Genomic DNA, 18,857 nt, shown 5'->3' with positions numbered 1-18,857 from the left:
GTCAGTTAGCCCATTAGTCAGTTAGCCCATTAGTCAGTTAGCCCGTTAGTCAGTAAGCCCGTTAGTCAGTTAGCCCATTAGTCAGTTAGCCAATTAGTCAGTTAGCCCATTAGTCAGTTAGCCCATTAGTCAGTTAGCCCATTAGTCAGTTAGCCCATTAGTCAGTTAGCCCATTAGTCAGTTAGCACATTAGTTAGAAGGCACGTTAGTCACAAAACCAGAAGGCCCATTAGCCAGATTATCTAATAGCTTGTTTGTCAAAAAAAACCTGAAGGCCTTTTAGTCAGAAAATCTGAAAATGTAAAAGGCTTGTTCATCAGAAGATTTAAAGGGCAGTTAGTAAGAAAATGTACTTGTTTGTCAGAACACATGAAGTCCCATTAGTCAGAAAACCTGGATGCCGGTTTGTCAGAAAACCTGAAGGCCCATTAGCCAGAAGGCCAGTAGGTTGGTAAGCCCATTTCCAGTTAGCCCATTAGTCAGTTAGCCCATTAGTCAGTTAGCCCATTAGTCAGTTAGCCCGTTAGTCAGTTAGCCCGTTAGTCAGTTAGCCCATTAGTCAGTTAGCCCGTTAGTCAGTTAGCCAGTTAGTCAGTTAGCCCGTTAGTCAGTTAGCCCGTTAGTCAGTTAGCCCATTTCCAGTTAGCCCATTAGTCAGTTAGCCCGTTAGTCAGTTAGCCCGTTAGTCAGTTAGCCCATTAGTCAGTTAGCCCATTAGTCAGTTAGCCCGTTAGTCAGTTAGCCCATTAGTCAGTTAGCCAATTAGTCAGTTAGCCCGTTAGTCAGTTAGCCCATTAGTCAGTTAGCCCGTTAGTCAGTAAGCCCATTAGTCAGTTAGCCCATTAGTCAGTTAGCCCATTAGTCAGTTAGCCCATTAGTCAGTTAGCCCATTAGTCAGAAGGCACGTTAGTCAGTTAGCCCATTAGTCAGTTAGCCCATTAGTCAGTTAGCCCATTAATCAGTTAGCCCGTTAGTCAGTTAGCCCGTTAGTCAGTTAGCCCGTTAGTCAGTTAGCCCGTTAGTCAGTTAGCCCATTAGTCAGTCAGCCCATTAGTCAGTTAGCCCATTAGTCAGAAGGCACGTTAGTCAGAAAACCAGAAGGCCCATTAGCCAGACCATCTAAAAGCTTGTTTGTCAAAAAAACCTGAAGGCCTGTTTATCAGAAACAACAGCTGTTCAAACATTTTTCTTTTTTCTTCATTTTGTGACCATCGAAAGTGGCCCCCTTCTGATAAGACCAGATGCTCAGCGTCCTTCAGGTAATTTGAGTTTGTGAGCCCTGCTCTAACCCAACACAGTCTTAGTAGATGTCTGATTAACATGAATCTGGTCCTGTCTGAGGTTTCTGCCTGTTAAAGCAGGGTGACTATATGCTTTTACACAAGTATGTCCTCTTTTTGGTCGTTAAACTGTGTCGGGGGTAGTTTTCACAAAACTCCCTAAAATTAACGTGTTTTACTCAGCCTGTTCTACAAACCGTTAACATTTTAAATAAAGTGGCACACTCGACCCAGACCGCTCTTTCTCTCAGATCAAAACAGAAACATACACTTATTCAGACAAACTGCAAAAAAAGAGTGAAGAACACTCTGCCCTCATATTATTTTTCTTTAATTTTGAGCCATTATTTATGTTTTTAAATTAGCCCAAAGAAAACCAGTAGAGATGATTTCTCTTTTACCTTTGTTTACAGGAACAGGGACTGAAAAACTGACAAGACCCAAGAGGCTCTGCTTTCAACAGACTCCACTCTAGAAGTAGCTAACTAAAGACCGTAATAATGTTTTTTCTTTCTATTTATTTTCTTATTTACATGTATTAATACCTGACACTCATACAGGTTGAAACCTGCAGGAGTGAGGAGATGCAGAGTTGTGTGGGGTGCCCCATTTAATGGGTAACATTTTGTGAAGATTTAGTTCACTATTCTCAAATTTAGCTTGGTTTTCTTTCATTTGAGACCAAAAGTCATGCAAAACAGAATGTTATATATACTTATTACACATGTGTACGCATTAAAAATAAATCTTAATCTAAATACTAAATCTTAATCAAAATGTTCAACCAATTAGATCTAACATTTACATTTAGATTTAACATTTAGATTAAGATTTATTTTTCATGTGTAGACTTTTTTAACAAGTCTATCAATCATTCTTTATGGCACAAATTTTGGTCTCAAATGTCAGAAAAACAAGATAAATGTCAGAAAATGTCGCCTTTTAAACAGAAACTAAACTTTACATGTGGCGCCCATAGAGCTGGGAGGGACTTACACCCTCGGTCTTGAAACACAAATCCCATGCTGGAGTGTTTAGAGCTGCAGTTCCTGGAAAGTCCACTAGAGGCTGTCTGAGAAGCTCTAGAAACCACATACACACCCATTCAACAAGCCTGATTTCAGTCTGATTAGATCATTACTGTGTCTGCCTGCGCTGGGAGGGGGAGGAGTTATTATGACTCATTATTTTCAAAGGTATTAAACTGACTGGTTTATCCTCCAGTTTTTAACCCTGATCCTCACAGACTGAGATCCACCTGCAGAGGTTTTATGGTGAACATGTGTCGACAGCTTCAGAGTCAGAAGGAGAAAGACGCTGTTTACTGTTAAACCTAGCGTTTGGATAAATCAGAGCCGAGGGTTTGATTCAGACAGGTGATCATCTGTTTCAGTCTGATGTTTCAGGACTCTCTGCAGGGTTTGAGCCGTGGTCTGATGATCTGGTCTCTCTGTGGGTTTTGAGCTCCTTCTTTCTCCAGACGGAGCAGAAACACTCTGTGTAAACGGACGCTCCGCCTGGTGTTGACTGATCTGATAAGCAGGTTAAACATCCCGACGTGCGGCTGAGCTGTGATCCTGTCTTTTCTTAAACACAGTCAGAAACTCGGGGGGAGCCAGGAGCAGCTGCGAGGACGTGGACTCAGACGGAGGAATGAGAGCTGAGAGGAGTGAATGATGAGAGGAGGACGAGCAGACGTCTGAGGACCACCGTGTCTGCCCACCATGTCGCCTCCTCCTCCTCCTCCTCCCTCCTGCTTTATTTCACTTTCTCCTTTTTCTCCCTCTGCTGTTATTTCTCACCCCTCCCGTCTCTCGGTCACACGTTTTTCCTCTCTGTTTCCACAGCTGTCTCTCTGCAGCTTTACAGCTCTGCACTTGTTCTGTGGATTACTCCTCTCCCCTCTTTAATCTGGATCGTTTGAAGTTTGTCTTCAGGACATTTTCAGATAAATCAGATGTTGGTTATGATCCTGCTCGTCCACGCAGCGCTGCTTTCAGTGCGACCCGTTCCCAGAGCTGCGGTGGAAACGATGCGTGGACGGACGGCTGACGCTGAAACTCTGCAGCCCTTTGTCTGTTGGCTGCGTTCGTTACAGCTCTGCTCTCCTGCCAGATGTATGAGCTGATACACAGAGTTCAGAGCGGCTGGCATGACCAGGACCAGCTCACCACCAGAAAAAAAAAACAGGCCGTAAAGATAAAGTGTTGCACGAGAGCTTACAAAACTGCTCGTGGTGTTTTCGTGCCCGTACGCGGCGTGCCAAACAGTCTGGAGTCATTACGGTTGGCGCATGCAGACAAAGGAGCAATTAAAGGAGTTATAAACACAACCACAGAGAGTTGCCCACTTTAACTTCACTCTGAAATGTGTGAAACAAAACACACTGACTCCCTGGAACGTTCGATCGGAAAAATAGATTAAAAAATACCTCAACAACAAGAAAACTCCACCAGAGATGGAGTTGGTTTTTATAAATTAATTTAGTGTTCGTTAAAGACCACAAAGAGACGTTACTGAGCATCTCCAGCCACAAACTTATCTTCACTTATAAACAACCAAAGTTTACTGAGTTTCCTGAACGCTGACCCGCCTCCTGTGCATCGTGTTTTTATTTCATCAAACTGTAGAGACCCAGCCTCTGATAGACTGACTGTTTACAGTCAAACTCAGACTCATCACAAACAGTGAAACACCTTCTTCTGCAGGGGATGGAAAGACCCAAAAAATCACAATTTCAAATTTCAGACGTTTCTATTGGGAAGACTTTTGTTTTTGATTGAGACCTGATCACACGATCTCTTCTCTAATCAGTTGACCAACTGTAAATTCAGCACATGGAAAGGAAGTCTGAGTTACAGTAAAACTGAGACTCATCACAATACAAGAGAGAATTCCATTCACAGTTTTTGTTTTCTCTCGTCTTTGGGTCTTGTACGTCCCGTCGCATCCACACCTATTGTGCGATGTTTTGTATCTAATATGAAGTGTGTGATTGGTGAGTCCATAAAGATGCAAATTCCACAGTGGGGAGGTGTCTCTTTAGGCGCCATTTACACAACATTTTAGGCGAGAACACAAAAAACGCTGTCTCTGTATTTGGAGTGGATCATTACTTTGTTCGGCTCATTTGTTGGTCATGGACACCAAACTTTTTGTGTCTTCAGTGATATTTTTACTACTTTTCTCCTGTGTTTGTCTGGAGATCCTACTTGTAACCATGGCTGTGTTATTTACATGTGAAATCAGCTGTTAGCAGCCTGTAGCATGTCAATGCTAACTGGTGCAAGGCCGGATGTTTCCCACAAGGTGAGGAGAAGGAGGTGAGGATGACGTGCTGGTTCTCAGGTGTGAGCTAAGAAGTGACGACATGGACCTGTCCTTCCATCCATCGTTATTGGGAACGTAAGATCTATCTCCAATAAGATGGACGAGCTAGCTGTGCTAACCCAGCAACAGAGGGAATACCAGAGGACAGAGTAGCATCATGCTATTCACAGACATGGCTAACAGAGCTAACAGCAGACACCAAGGCCACATGTGAAGAGCTTCACCTGCTGTGAGCAGACAGGATCTGGTGTCTTCCAGCTGTGATACTAACACACAGATTGTTCATTTTACAAATTAGCTGGTGACACCTTTAGCCACTTTTAGGACAGCCAATAACTACTACCCTCACTGAAGAGTTGGCAACACTGCTTCAAGATCCAATTTGTGTCCTGAAGGAAAGATGATAACAAACACAACGGTCTGTTATCATTTTGGTCTTTAAGCTGGTTGGATTCAGCCAAGACGTCAAAGAACAGTTGGTTTACAATAAACCAAGAACGACCCATCACAGCAAATCCATTCCTGTCAGCAGGAATAAATCTGTCAGTTAGAAAAAATGACCAGCTGCCATCGAGCCCTGGACCACGGCCTCAGACTCAGAGCTGCTGACTCTCATCCTGACTGTTTCTCACTCTGCAGGAAACTGACGTCATCCTCTGATCGACCAGAAGAACCACATCATCTGCAAAAGTAGAAAGTAAGGAGGCAAATCAGAGTCCCTGAAGTGGACACTCCCTGACCTCTGACCTCTGACTGGACTCTGAGTTCCCATGCCTGGACATCATGAGGAGGATCAGTGACGACGCAGGACCCGGGCTGAAGCCAACTCCCACAGGGACCAGCCAGACTCTGTCAGAGTGGGAGATCCTCATATCTGTGTCTGAACAGAGGATCTTTGGTTTCAGGGACAGTTTGTAACCTGTATGAAGCAGAAATTGGGGTTTTCTGCTGAAGCCCTGAAGTTCCCGTCCCTCTGGATGCTCCGGTGAAACCCAGTCCAAACCAGCAGGGTTTTTCCTCCGGCTCAGAGAAAGATGAACCCGTCAGGTCCTGAAGGAAACTGGGAGCTCCTCTACAGCGTTCACCGTGGAAGAGGAGAGGAACGGAGGATGAATCACTGCAGAGCACCACGACATGTTGGGTTTAACACATGAGCTGATGAGATTTAAGGGACAGGAAGTGATGAGGGGATCGACTGCTCTGGACAGGAAGTGATTCATTCAGAGCAGATCCAGAAGTCTATCCTTCCTTCCTTCTGTCCTTCTATTCCTTGTTTCTTTTCTGTCTCTAGTTTTTCAGTCCCCCTATCTTCCCTTAATTCCTTGTTTCCTTCCCTTCCATCCTTTACATTCCTTACTCTCCCCATTCCATCCTTTCCTTCTTTTCATCCTTCTTCTTTTCTTTTTCCTTCCTTTCAGCTTCCCTTTGCCTTTTTCTTTCCTTCAATCCTTCCTTCAACCCTTTTCTTGTTTCCTTCATTTTCTTCCCTCCTTTCCTTTCTATTCTTTTACTTTCACTCTCGCTTTTCTTCCTTTTCTTTTTCTTGTTTCCTTTCCCCTGACAGTGTATCCATCCTTTTTATTTCTTCCTTCCTTTATCCAGTCTTTCTTTCTTTCTTTCCTTTATTTTTTCCTTTCCTTACTCCCTTTAATACATCCTTTCCTTCTCTTCTTTCTCTACTTTTCTTTCCTTTTTCCTTCCTTTCAGCTTTCCTGTGTCTTTTTCCTTCCTTCCTTCCTTCCCCTCTCTCTTTTTCTTCCTTCTCATTTTCTTTTATTCCTTCCTTCCTGTTATTCCTTCCTTCCTTCCTTCCTCCCTCTCTTTTTCTTTCTTTTCTTTTTCTTGTTTCCTTCCTTCCTTCCTTCCTCTCTCTCTTTTTCTTCCTTTTCATTTTCTTGTTTCCTTCCTTTTATTCCTTCCTTCCTGTTATTCCTTCCTTCCTTCCTCCCTCTCTTTTTCTTTCTTTTCTTTTTCTTGTTTCCTTCCTTCCTTCCTTCCTTCCCCTCTCTCTTTTTCTTCCTTTTCATTTTCTTTTATTCCTTCCTTCCTGTTATTCCTTCCTTCCTTCCTTCCTCCCTCTCTTTTTCTTTCTTTTCTTTTTCTTGTTTCCTTCCTTCCTTCCTTCCTCTCTCTCTTTTTCTTCCTTTTCATTTTCTTGTTTCCTTCCTTTTATTCCTTCCTTCCTGTTATTCCTTCCTTCCTTCCTCTCTCTCTTTTTCTTCTTTTTCTTTTTCTTGTTTCCTTCCTTTAATTCCCTCCTTTCTGTTTATTATTTTCCTTTCACTCTTGCTTTTCTTCCTTTCCTCCTTAATAGTCCATCCTTCCTTCTTTTTATTCCTTCCTTCCTTTAATTTTTCTAATCTTTCTATCTATCTTTAATTTTGTGTTTCTTTCCTTTCCCCCAGTCAGTCCATCCTTTGATTTCTTCTTTCCTTCCTTTCTTTCTTGTTTCCTTCATGTAGCACTGCAGAAAGCTGACTCCTTATCGTCTGGGATCAGAGGACACCTGAGGGACAGGTGAGCTTTGATTTGAGGGTAAAATGCAGGAATCAGTGAGACTTTCTTGAGGACATGTGTTGGAGGTTTGTTGTTGTCTCTGAATCCCTGACGTGTGTTTTTATGAAGAATCATAAAATGAAATCTCAGTCTTTAGTAAGTATCCAGCGCAGTTTTAAACCCGTTCATGGTCTTGTCAGTCCGGACTCATGATGAGCTCCTCGGTCTCTGGTCCAGGAGGTTTGTGGCCCGTGGTGACTTTCACCTCAGGACCCCTCAGTGTAAACACGGCGGGTAAGTGTGGGAATGTGGAGCAGACTTCCTGGACGCATCTGAAAAAACACCAGGCTTCCTTTTGATTCAGTAATAAATAGTCCTGACCTCTGACCCCCCGGGCCTTCTTTCAAAAATAATTGGAGGGCAGTGCTTATGTTGGAGCCAGACGGTCAGTCAGGACAGACGGGACGCAGCGTGTGGAGGACGTCACCTCAGCTCTGCGGGAACTTCACCTGGACCACAAACCGTCACGCTGAGCGTCTTCCTGCAGCTTTAACTCTCTCCTGTTTGCTCTGAGGATTCCTAAAAAACTCTTTAATAAGCAGGAAATGATTTCTCCTCCAGGTTTCCTGTCCTCAGACGGCAGGCCTCCTGCTCTTTGATCAAACTTTAATTAAAAACGCTGAATTTATTCCTCAGATGCCATCCTTTGAAGCTAACGCAGCCCTGAGCAGAAAGTTTGGAGAGTCACAGCTTCAGCAGCGTTCACTGAGAGAAAGGCATTCTGGGTAATTTCCACGGTCAGTCTCAGCTGGCATTGTGTCACATAAACAGGTGGTTGTTGTCCTGGGGAACCATCAGCAAAATCTGCTTCTGACCAATGAAAAGGTTCTCCACTAGGGGGCGATACAGGGGAAACACGTCAGGATGTTTATACGTCAGGATCAGGATCTGGATTAGATCAGGATTAATTTATATTCAGACTAATCTGACCTGAAATATTATTAGAAGGAAGTAAGGAAGGAAGGAAGGGAGGAAAGAAGGGAGAAAGGAAGGAAGGAAGGATGGATGGATGGAAAGGTGGGAGGAAGGAAGGAAGGGAGGGTGGAGGGAGGGAGGGAGGGAGAAAGGGTGGGAGGGAGGAAGGAAGGATGGAAGGATGGAAAGGAGGGTGGAGGGAGGGTGGAAAGGAAGGAAGGAAGGTAGGAAGGAAGGAGGGAAGGAAGGAAAGAAGGAGGTAGGAAGAGAGGAAGAAGGAGGAAGGAAGGAATAAAGGAAGAAATAAAATAAGAAAGGGGAAAGGAAAGGAATCACGAAAATTAAAGAAGGGAAAGAATGTAGGAAGATGAGATGGAAGGAAGCAAGGAAGAAGGGAGGAAGGGAAGAAGAAGAAAAGGAAAGGAAGGAAGGAAAGGGAAAAGATATTAGGAAGGGGAAAGGAAGGAAAGAAGGAAGGAAGGAAGGGAAGAAGGAAAGAGGTAAAGAACTTCAAAAAAGATAGAAAGAAAAAAGAAAAAAGAAGCAATGAAGGAATGGAAAGATGGAAAGGAAAGGAAGAAAGCAAGGAATGAACAGAAAATAGGAAAGGATATAAGGAAATTATATGTAAAAAAAGAGTAAATAAAAAAGAATGAAGAAAATAATTTGGGGAAATAAAGAAATAGATGAAGGAAGGAAAAGAATGAAGGGGAAAATGGAAAGAAAGAGGGAACGATGAAAGAAAGGAAAGATGGAGGAAAGAAAGGAATGAAAGGAAGTACAAAGGGAGGAGGAAAGGAAGGAAAGAAAGGAATTAAGAAAGGATGAAGAAAACTAAAAACCAGAAGGAAGGAAGGAAGGAAGGAAGGAAGAAGGGAAGGAAAAGAGCAGAGAGGTGCTTCCTGTCAGAGCCTCTCACACTTTCTCTGAGCTCAATCCAAAGGTCACCAGGACCTGACCTCTGACCTCTGACCTCTGACCTCCTGAGGTCAGCAGAGGTTACTAATGAAGACTCATGCTCCTGTGCCACTTTCCCTCACTGTAGACCAGAGTCCAGACCCACAGGGGGGGTGCCTGCACATTCCAGCCTCAGAGAAGATCTGCAGCTGGGGGTCAAAGGTCAGGGACAGCGACCTGCAACCAACAGCTCAGTAACAAGGAGGACACAAAGTCTCCACCCTGAGAGCAGAGTTTATATCAGCACATCAGAAAAACACTAAACCTGTTTAAACCTCCAGACTCCAGACCAGTTAGGGTCCCTACAGGGGGGCTCAGGATCTGGACTGACTCTGATCCAGCAGCAGGTTTAGACTCTGGTCTCAGAGTTTGAGTCCACTCTCGGCGTCTCAGGTTACAGAAACTCTCGGGGAATCCACGGCGTGTGGTGAACCCACTCAGCAACACTGCACCCTTTGTGTGGCTGCCGCGAGCCTTTGAGCAGGTGTAACAGCTGAGAGGAGAGCAGAGGAGGGCAACTGCTGCCCCACGGCATCATGGGATCATTTAAAGCCCCGCGCTGAGGGAGCGTTCCCGGGAGCAGAGCAGAGTTAAATCTGGCTCTGCTGAGAGGAGGCAGACTGCAGTCATCCTTATAAGGACACCACAGCTTTGATCGCGCACACTGCTGATCTAGATTACACAGATCTACAGGAAAACACCTCTGCTTTAAGATTCAGTGAGTCAGGTGGTGTCTCCTCAGCATCACAGAGTCAGTTCCCTGGTTTCTTCCTTCATCATCCTCTGTCTTCTGCACTCCTCAAAGAAATCTGAAGACCAGAGGAAAATGTACGAGCGCTTCAAAATGCAAAAGAAGACTGGACACGCTCAACAAGAGCTGCAGTTTAGGACACGCTTTGTCCAAGATGTTTTTTTCTTTCTTATTTTCTGAGTTACCCTGTTGGCTGTGGCGGCCTCCTGCAGCAGCTCTCTCTTCTTTGATAATTTCTTGTAATTCTTTCGTCTCTTTTTCGTCGTCTTTGTATCTGGAGTGGATCATCACTTTGTATGGTTCATTGTTGGTCATGGACACCAAACTTTTTGTGTCTTCAGTGATATTTTTACTACTTTTCTCCTGTGTTTGTCTGGAGATCCTACATGTAACCATGGCTGCATTGTTTACATGTGAAATCAGCTGTTAGCAGCCTGTAGCATGTCAATGCTAACTGGTGCTAGGCCAGATGTCTTCCCACAAGGTGAGGAGAAGGAGGTGAGGACGACGTGCTGGTTCTCAGGTGTGAGCTAAGAAGTGACGACATGGACCTGTCCTTCCATCCATCGTTATTGGGAACGTAAGATCTATCTCCAATAAGATGGACGAGCTAGCTGTGCTAACCCAGCAACAGAGGGAATACCAGAGGGCAGAGTAGCATCATGCTATTCACAGACATGGCTAACAGAGCTAACAGCAGACACCAAGGCCACATGTGAAGAACTTCACCTGCTGTGAGCAGACAGGATCCAGGAGACAGAGACTGAACAGACTGCTGAAGAAGCTCAGTCCTGGACCCTGTGGAGGTGGAGGCTGGCTGACTGGACCATGATGGACAAGCTGTCAGCATCTATTTTCTTATGGAGCTTTTTACACTTTCTATACACTTTCTTACTTTGGTTTTCTTGATTGCTGCTGTGACTCCTCCTGATAAATGAAGTATTTTCTATTCTGTTTGATTCCCTTTGCGTGTCCACTTGAAGAACAACACGTTGACCTGCTGCTGGATGTATAAACACAGCGCATTAAATACGAGACTTGTCTGTTGGACAGAGCTGAGCTCATAGAGTGAGTTGATAATTATCTTCTGCATCTTTTACATATTTACAAAGTGACAAACAGGACCCACCCCGGCCCGGCCTCGGCCCCTCCCTCTCTGCTCTGGTATGCTAACAGCTGCCCACTCATGACTCTGCTCACACACAGGCCTGAGTGGACATTTAAAGTTTAAAGGGCCACAGAGGACAGCTGAGTGTTCCTCCTCACTACGGACTCAGAGACTCAGAGACGTCCTTTCTGCCTCTCTGACTGCTCCTGCTCTGGAGGAGCTCCTGAAACCTTCACCTCCTCAAACTGTGAGTTTCTCTGGGAGCTGTGTTCACCGTCTGTGTGCGATGGGGGCGTTTATCGCGAAGATGCTGCTCCCCACGGTCAGCAGCCTGGTGTTCCTGCCCACGGCCAGCGTGGCGGCGAAGAGGGGTTTCCACATGGAGGCCATGGTCTACTTCTTCACCATGTTCTTCACCGCGGTGAGTCCACGCAGCTGTTGGGGTGTGACCGAGTGAAACTGGGCTGTTTGAAAACCAGGGTTCAGATCTTTAAATGGGCTAAATCATGGGACTCTGATAAAATAATAATTAATAAAAACAGTTTATCAAAGTAGAAATAATCTCCTGTCAATCTCAGAAACTGTCCCTCTGAAAATAAACTCAGCTTCTTTGTTTGAAAATCAGAAACTCAGATGGTTTTCAAACTGTGATGGAGATAAAGTTTGTTTCATGGTCTCACTTCGCTCCAGCGTCTGACACTCTCTGATACCGCCTTCCTCTTACAGATCTACCACGCCTGTGACGGACCCGGCCTCTCCATCCTGTGTTTCATGAAGTACGACATCCTGGAGTACTTCAGCGTGTACGGCACGGCCCTCTCCATGTGGGTCACTCTCATCGGTAAGACCAACAGCTGGAGCTCCCACCTCCTAAACACTGAGCTGTAAACATCTTTTCCTTTTCTGGATCAAAACAACAACAAACCAAATCAATCGTCTTTGTTTCCAACGCTCGGGGTTAAAAACAACCTGCTCAGCCTGCAGCGGCTGTTGGTAACACCTGCTGAGTGTCTGAGCTGCTTCATGTTTCCTCTCATAGGATCTCACACACACACACACACACACACACACACACACACACACACACACACACACACTCATCCAGCTCACACCAAACCAAGCTCCTGAGATTTTACACATAGGGGTTTTAGATCCTGTGTTGTTAAATGTTGAATGCTCCAGGAGCTGCATCAGCTTGTTTTTTTGTGCAGCCTGGTTTAATTGATCTATTTCACACCACCTGTGTCCATGTTTTTGGACTGTGGGAGGAAGCTGGTGGAGGAAGCAGACCCAGCTGCATCTGCATCACTCTGCAGCGTTTCATTACAAGAATCTGCAAAAAAATAAAAAAATAAATAAAAATGAAGGATCCAGGACCAGATTCTGTGTAGATCCATTTGGCTCGGCAGCGTAGGATCCACAAACTGAAACCTGTAACCAAAGGTAACCGACACTGCGGATGCTGGGTCTCAACTGCAACTACATTTGTTCTCGTCAGCCTCATTTCCACCAAGTGGTTCAGGTCAGTTTGTCACGGTACTCTACGGTACGCTACGGTACGCTAAGGTACGCTACGGTAGGCTACGGTAGGCTACGGTGCGCTACGGTACCGTACCGTACTGTACGGTACGGTACGGTACCGTACGGTACGCTATGGTGCAGTACAGTACAGTACAGTACGGTACAGTACAGTACAGTACTGTACAGTACAGTACAGTACGCTACGGTACGGTACAGTACAGTAAGGTACAGTAAGGTACAGTACAGTACAGTACAGTACGGTACAGTATGGTACGGTACAGTACAGTAAGGTACGGTACAGTACGGTATGGTACAGTCAGGTACGGTACGGTACGCTACGCTACGGTACGGTACAGTACAGTACGGTACGGTACGGTACGGTACAGTACGGTACGGTACAGTACGCTACGGTACGGTACAGTACAGTACAGAATGGTATACTACGGTATGCTACAATGCCGTACGGTACAGTACACATTTTGTGGAGTTTTTGAGTAATACTGGGTCAGGTCCCCAAATGACCGACCTGTACCGTCCCACTTCTTGGGACCCCTCTGTTGGGGTGCCAGAGATACTGATCCAGCCCCAGGAGGTGGAGTTACAACGCTGCAGTCTGTTGATTGGTCACTTCCTGTGTGACAGTGGTGTTAAGAAGCAACATGTAATCTTGTTCTTTGTAACAAAGAGCCACATGACAATCACAAAGTTGCTGGATGTCTTCATCGTTGCTCTTTGTTTACTGTGTCGTGTTTTTCTTCTTCGTTGGATTTATTAGCTAGCTAGCTATTAGCATCCAGCTTACACGCCGTCTACCAAGAAGGAACGTGGAAACACAAACGGGATCAGGCTTTACTGATCCGACTGTGTAGATCCAAACAGGACCGCTCGGTGGGCTTAAAGTTGCTGCTCAAACTGTCAAAAGAAGAAACTGTAAAAACTGTAACTGGCTGTATTTCCATCTTAAGTTGTTGGAGATAAATCAAACACACCGTCTGTGTCTCTGTCTCAGCTCTGGGAGATTTCGATGAACCGCAGCGCTCCAGTATCACCATGTTTGGCGTGTTGACCATCGCTGTGAGGATCTACCAGGACCGCTGGGGCTACGGGATCTTCTCTGGTCCAATCGGATCAGCTGTCTTCATCATCACAGTGAAATGGGTGAGTTATGTCCTCCTCCTTCCTGTTTTTAAAGCTCTTCTTTAGCTCATTCCTCCAGTCAGTGACTCTAACTCCTGTATCCGTTTCTCGTCTGTGCCTGAAGCTGCAGAAGATGAAGCAGCTGAGGGCGGTGTACCCAGAGAAGACGGTCTACACCCAGCAGGTTGGACCCGGCTGCTGCTTTGGGGCTCTGGCTCTGATGCTGCGTTTCTACTTTGAGGTGCGTGAAGTCAAACGATATAAAAAGCTGCGTGTTGATGATCAAACAGCTGATAACTCGTATATGACTCCCCCTGTCTTCAGGAGTGGGACTACGCCTACGTCCACAGCTTCTACCATCTGTCTCTGGCCGTGTCCTTCGTCCTGCTGCTGCCAAAGAGGAACCGCTACGCCGGAACGGGACGCAACGCCGCCAAGCTCAGCTGCTTCGCCCTCTGCTGCTGCGTACGTAACCGTTACACCTTCTCTACGCCTAAAAACAGCAGACATCGAGGCTCAGCTGGAGGAATATGAAAACATGGGGAGGGATGGATTAGAGCTGCAGGTCGCAGGGTGAAAATGAACGATAGTGGTAAAGGGTTTGCATAAAAAAATAAACAATAAGGATCAACATTTACAACTTACACTTCTTCACTTTTAAGTTAATTCATAAAAATAGCACAGCAGAGTTTCCTCACAGAGCTTTCCCATCAAAAATACTGAACTGAGACGCAAAACTAAACCAAAGACTTAAAAAGACTGTAACATGGGCCTCTCTCCTTTCTGACACTTAGGATCCAGGTTATTACTGATGAGTCTGGAGAGGTCGACAACCTTGAATTACGCTTACTTAATCTTCACAATAAAGACTATGAAGTGTCTAAAACTCTATACATAGTTAGAATCTAGTAAATAATTATCTAAAAAAAAAACTGAATTCATGCAATTCTATATGTAATGTGATAGTTGATTACTTTAAAAAAAATGCAAAAATTAAAAAAAAAAAAAACAGAATTTCGAAAAATAATTTTAAAAAATTTAAAAAAAATGTCAAAGAAAGTTGAATTAAAAAAAATTAAATTAAAAATAAGAAGAAACTTTAAAAAATAAGATGAAATTTTAAAATAACTTCTAAAATTCAAAAAATAGAATTTCAAAAATTTTGCAAACATGTAAAAAAAATTGAAATTTAATAAATTTGCAAGAATTTAGATTTTTTTTTAAAGAAAACTCTTAAATTGTATATCATACATTGACAGTATTCCTCAATGTATCATTTTTTGTTGACTGCTAATGTCTTGCCGCGTACAAAGCATTTGTCAGTTAAATGAATCCATCCACACAGAATTTAAATCTTCCAGATTTGTCTTTTTGTAGTTGTAGTTTTTAAGTTAAATAAATTTGCAGAATTAAAAAAGAAATTTAAAAAAATTGAGAAATTTTTAAATTGTATTAAAGTTAAAAAGAAAGTTCAAAAATTAGCCAAAAATTATTTTTCTTTTAGAAATTTCAAATCTTGCCAAATATTTCAAAAATTTGAAATTTTAAAAATGTATTTTTTTTATTGTAAAAAAATAAAAAAAGAAATCTAAAAAAATTGTAAAAAAAAATTAAAAAAATGAAATTCCAAAGAAAGGTAAATTACAAAAATGTAAAATTAAAAAAAAAAATTGCAAAAATAAAACAAAATTTTAAAATCATTTCAAAAAATTAAAAAAAAAATTTAAAAAAATATTGCAAAACTGTAAAAATAATTGAAAGTAAATACATTTTTTGTTGATTGCTAATGTCTTGCAGTATACAAAGCATTTTTCAGTTAAATGAATCCATCCACACATAATTTAAATCTTCCAGATTTGTCTTTTTGTAGATGTGGTTTTTAAAGTTAAATAAATTTACAAAATTAAAAAAGAAATTTAAGAAATTTTTAAATTATACAAAAGTTTTTAAAAAGTTCAAAAATTTGCAATTTTTTTTTTTTTCAAAATTTTGCCAAATATCTAAAAAATTTCAATCCAAGCAATTAGCAACAACTTTTTGCAAAAAAATCTTAAGAATTTGAAAATAAAATTATTGCAAAAATTGCAAAAAATTTTGAATTTACACTTTAGCTTGTTAACATAAATTGATATCGCTTATTAAATTATTTTTGTTGTTGTTTGCTGATGTCTTTCCACATATCAGTCATGTATATTAATCCGTCATGTTGGGTCTCCTCTCCTGCTCCCTGTGTCTCCTCTCCTGCTCCCTGTGTCTCCTCTCCTGCTCCCTGTGTCTCCTCTCCTGCTCCCTGTGTCTCCTCTCCAGTCCATGTCCCCTGGTACAGTTAAAGACAAGACGGACAAACCACAGAAGACCAAAAAGAAGTCGACGGTGTGGACGATCCCCACGGAGAAGCTGCTGACACGGGGCTGCAGCACGCCCACCCTGCCCCTCTACAACCCCCCACCCTCCACCCCCATCAAGGGCCCCAGCATCAGCCGACTGAAGGAGCTGAACGGCTGGAAGTGACCCCGAAACGTAACCGTCAGCCGCTCAGAGGCAGGACGGCTTCCTCCTGGGGAACAGGCGCTCGCACTCGTCTGCCACAAAAGGGAAATGGGAAAAGGACCAAACAGCTGTCAGCCCGCCGCTGATAAACTTGTTATGTGGCTGGTAAGTTAATCTACTGCAGCAGGAAACCGACCATCATGTGGACGTTCCTTTCAGCTCCAAGAAGTCGTTTTTGGCTGGGGGAATATTTAAGATCCAGCGACCAGCCGGGAGTAAAAAAGCACCCTGATGTGGTTAGGAGGTTTAAGGACACGAACCAAAGGTGAACCAGGCCTCGGGTGCCCTCAAAGACCCGGTAAGAACTGGGCCGTCTGAGTCCTGAAGACAGGCAGCACATTACCAGAGAACACACACAGCCGGACCGGGAGACGGGGGATGAGACGAGCTAGTAAAACTGACCGCAAGATTTATGAGAAGAACAAACAGGCAGATGGTTTATCTCTCCAAAATATATAAATTGTCTTTAGAAATGTTCCTCAGGGGAGACCTTTCGTCTGCTCGCCTCTGTCTCCGCGTCCCCCTCCCCCGCCTTAGTCAGGGAGACGGACCACACGGCAGGATCTGCGTCTGAGAGCTGCACCACTGTAGGCCTTTTACTGCTGCACGCATCCTCCGCGCGCCAAATGTGTCGTGTGGAACATCAAACTTTGGAGCGACGGCCCGGACGCCGCTCTGTAACCAGCCTCTGGACGTGCGTCTGGATCAGCAGGTGGACTCGTCTGTCTGTAAAGTCTGGTTCACTGACTGAGCCGCTTTGGCTCGGACTCTGTCCCCAACGTGCACTCTGCAGACTGTTAGTGTCTCTGCTGAAAGCTTTTATAAATATGTCCTTATTTATTACAGCCTGGAAAAATGTACAGGCAGTATATGCTGTGTTTGTTTTTAATGATTTTATAACAATAAAAGGAAAAGTCTGGACTCTGTTTGAACCTCAGTCACAGCTCGGACGTTAGAGAAGGACAGAAAACACTTTATTTATCCCTGATTCAGGAGGAGTCAAAGCAGAAATCAAGAAAACCAAAGTAAGAAAGTGTATAGAAAGTGTAAAAAGCTCCATAAGAAAATAGATGCTGACAGCAACTCGTTAGCACGGCTAGCTCGTCCATCTTATTGGAGATAGATCTTACGTTCCCAATAACGATGGATGGAAGGACAGGTCCATGTCGTCACTTCTTAGCTCACACCTGAGAACCAGCACGTCGTCCTCACCTCCTTCTCCTCACCTTGTGGGAAACATCTGGCCTAGCACCAGTTAGCTTTGACAAACACAGGAGCAAAAGTAGTAAAAATATCACTGAAGACACAAAAAGTTTGGTGTCCATGACCAACAAATGAGCCATACAAAGTAATGACCCACTCCAAATTAGGAAAAAGAGATGAAAAAAATTACAAGAAACAGACAAAAAAGAGAGAGCTGCTGCAAAAGGCAGCCATAGCCAGCAGGATGGTGCCTGGCAACCATTTACAGTGAGAGTCTCCTTTGTCCTGTACGCTTAAAACAGGTGAAATCCTACCTATGTGATGTTGGTGTCCAATGTTAGCTCTATTAGCCATGTCTGGTTATAGCATGATGCTAGCTCGTCCATCTTATTGGAGATAGATCTTACGTTCCCAATAACGATGGATGGAAGGACAGGTCCATGTCGTCACTTCTTAGCTCACACCTGAGAACCAGCACGTCGTCCTCACCTCCTTCTCCTCACCTTGTGGGAAGACATCCGGCCTAGCACCAGTTAGCATTGACATGCTACAGGCTGCTAACAGCTGACTTCACACGTAAACAATGCAGCCATGGTTACATGTAGGATCTCCAGACAAACACAGGAGAAAAAGTAGTAAAAATATCACTGAAGACACAAAAAGTTTGGTGTCCATGACCAACAAATGAGCCATACAAAGTAATGATCTACGTTAAATGCAAAAATGACAAAAAAGAGATGGAAAAATTACAAGAAACAGACAAAGAAGACAGAGCAGCCACAACAGGGTGTAACAATAAAGCAGCGGCTCAAACCAACCCCAGACTGGCTCATACTTCAAGGCCCGCTTCAGTCTAGCAATGCTAATCCAATTCCAGACCCTCGTATCCTCTTCCTCTTTCACTTCAGGAGGACCTGAAGTCGTGCGTCCATGCACGTCACCTTCCCGAACCCGACCCAAAGTCTACAAACGTGCCCTGCACATCTTAGACAAAACAGTCTCGGGCCAAAACGTGAATGAACCTGGATGTTTTGGGCCGGGGCCAAGCCAGCAGCTCGTGTGCCCGGAGCGAGGTGTTTTTGTCTGGCTGCAGGAGCACGGCTGGCTGGGCCACCGGCACCTCCCCGCACCTCCCCGCGCCTCCCCGCGCCTCCCTGCACCTCCCGGCCCTGACAGGACGGTAACTCGAGCCTTTTATTGCACAAGTGTGAAACACTTTTCAGCTCCTTTACGACCACTGTCTGTGCCGCAGCGCTGAGCCGAGGGGCTGGAGGAGCCCACACACGCTCAGGACTCTGCTGTCGGAGAGTCCTGAGGATCCCTGACCCCTACAGGAAACTGGATCACACCCTGACCCTGGTCTCAAACCGTCACCTTACACACGCCGCTCTCAGGAGATAATTACTCCAGGGTCACCCGAGCGTTTCTCCAACACGTGGTGCTCATAAGACCAGCACACACACACACACACACACACACACACACACACACACACACTCTCTCTGTTTGAGGGTCTGAACCTGGCCCTGCTCGCCATAGGCCGGGCTGG

At 44.3% G+C, this 18,857-nt stretch overlaps 2 protein-coding genes across 2 annotated transcripts in view; one reads left to right on the top strand and one right to left on the bottom strand.

Moving 5' to 3' along the window:
- Positions 1-18,857, bottom strand: part of ttc16 (tetratricopeptide repeat domain 16) — a 58,013-nt gene that overhangs the window by 37,042 nt on the left and 2,114 nt on the right. The gene's annotated exons all lie outside the window — the stretch shown is intronic.
- Positions 11,184-16,876, top strand: mymk (myomaker, myoblast fusion factor). Its single transcript, XM_074671082.1, has 6 exons — positions 11,184-11,318; positions 11,624-11,738; positions 13,428-13,576; positions 13,680-13,796; positions 13,880-14,020; positions 15,863-16,876. The coding sequence occupies exons 1-6, from the start codon at positions 11,184-11,186 to the stop codon at positions 16,064-16,066; spliced, it is 861 nt and encodes a 286-aa protein (XP_074527183.1). The 3' UTR covers positions 16,067-16,876.

The sequence above is a fragment of the Halichoeres trimaculatus genome, unplaced genomic scaffold (genome assembly GCF_033239565.1).
Source record: "Halichoeres trimaculatus isolate MK-OKI-2021-1 unplaced genomic scaffold, fHalTri1.1 fHalTri1_scaffold_5, whole genome shotgun sequence".
NCBI classification, from domain to species: Eukaryota; Metazoa; Chordata; class Actinopteri; order Labriformes; family Labridae; genus Halichoeres; species Halichoeres trimaculatus.
This window is presented reverse-complemented; position numbering and strand designations above follow the sequence as displayed.

Coding starts and splice junctions, on each gene's coding strand:
- mymk (XM_074671082.1), top strand. CDS start 11,184: ATGGGGGCGTTTATCGCGAAGATGCTGCTCCCCACGGTCAGCAGCCTG. Junction 11,739..13,427: donor CATGTGGGTCACTCTCATCG/GTAAGACCAACA, acceptor TCTCTGTCTCAG/CTCTGGGAGATTTCGATGAA. Junction 13,577..13,679: donor TCATCATCACAGTGAAATGG/GTGAGTTATGTC, acceptor CTGTGCCTGAAG/CTGCAGAAGATGAAGCAGCT.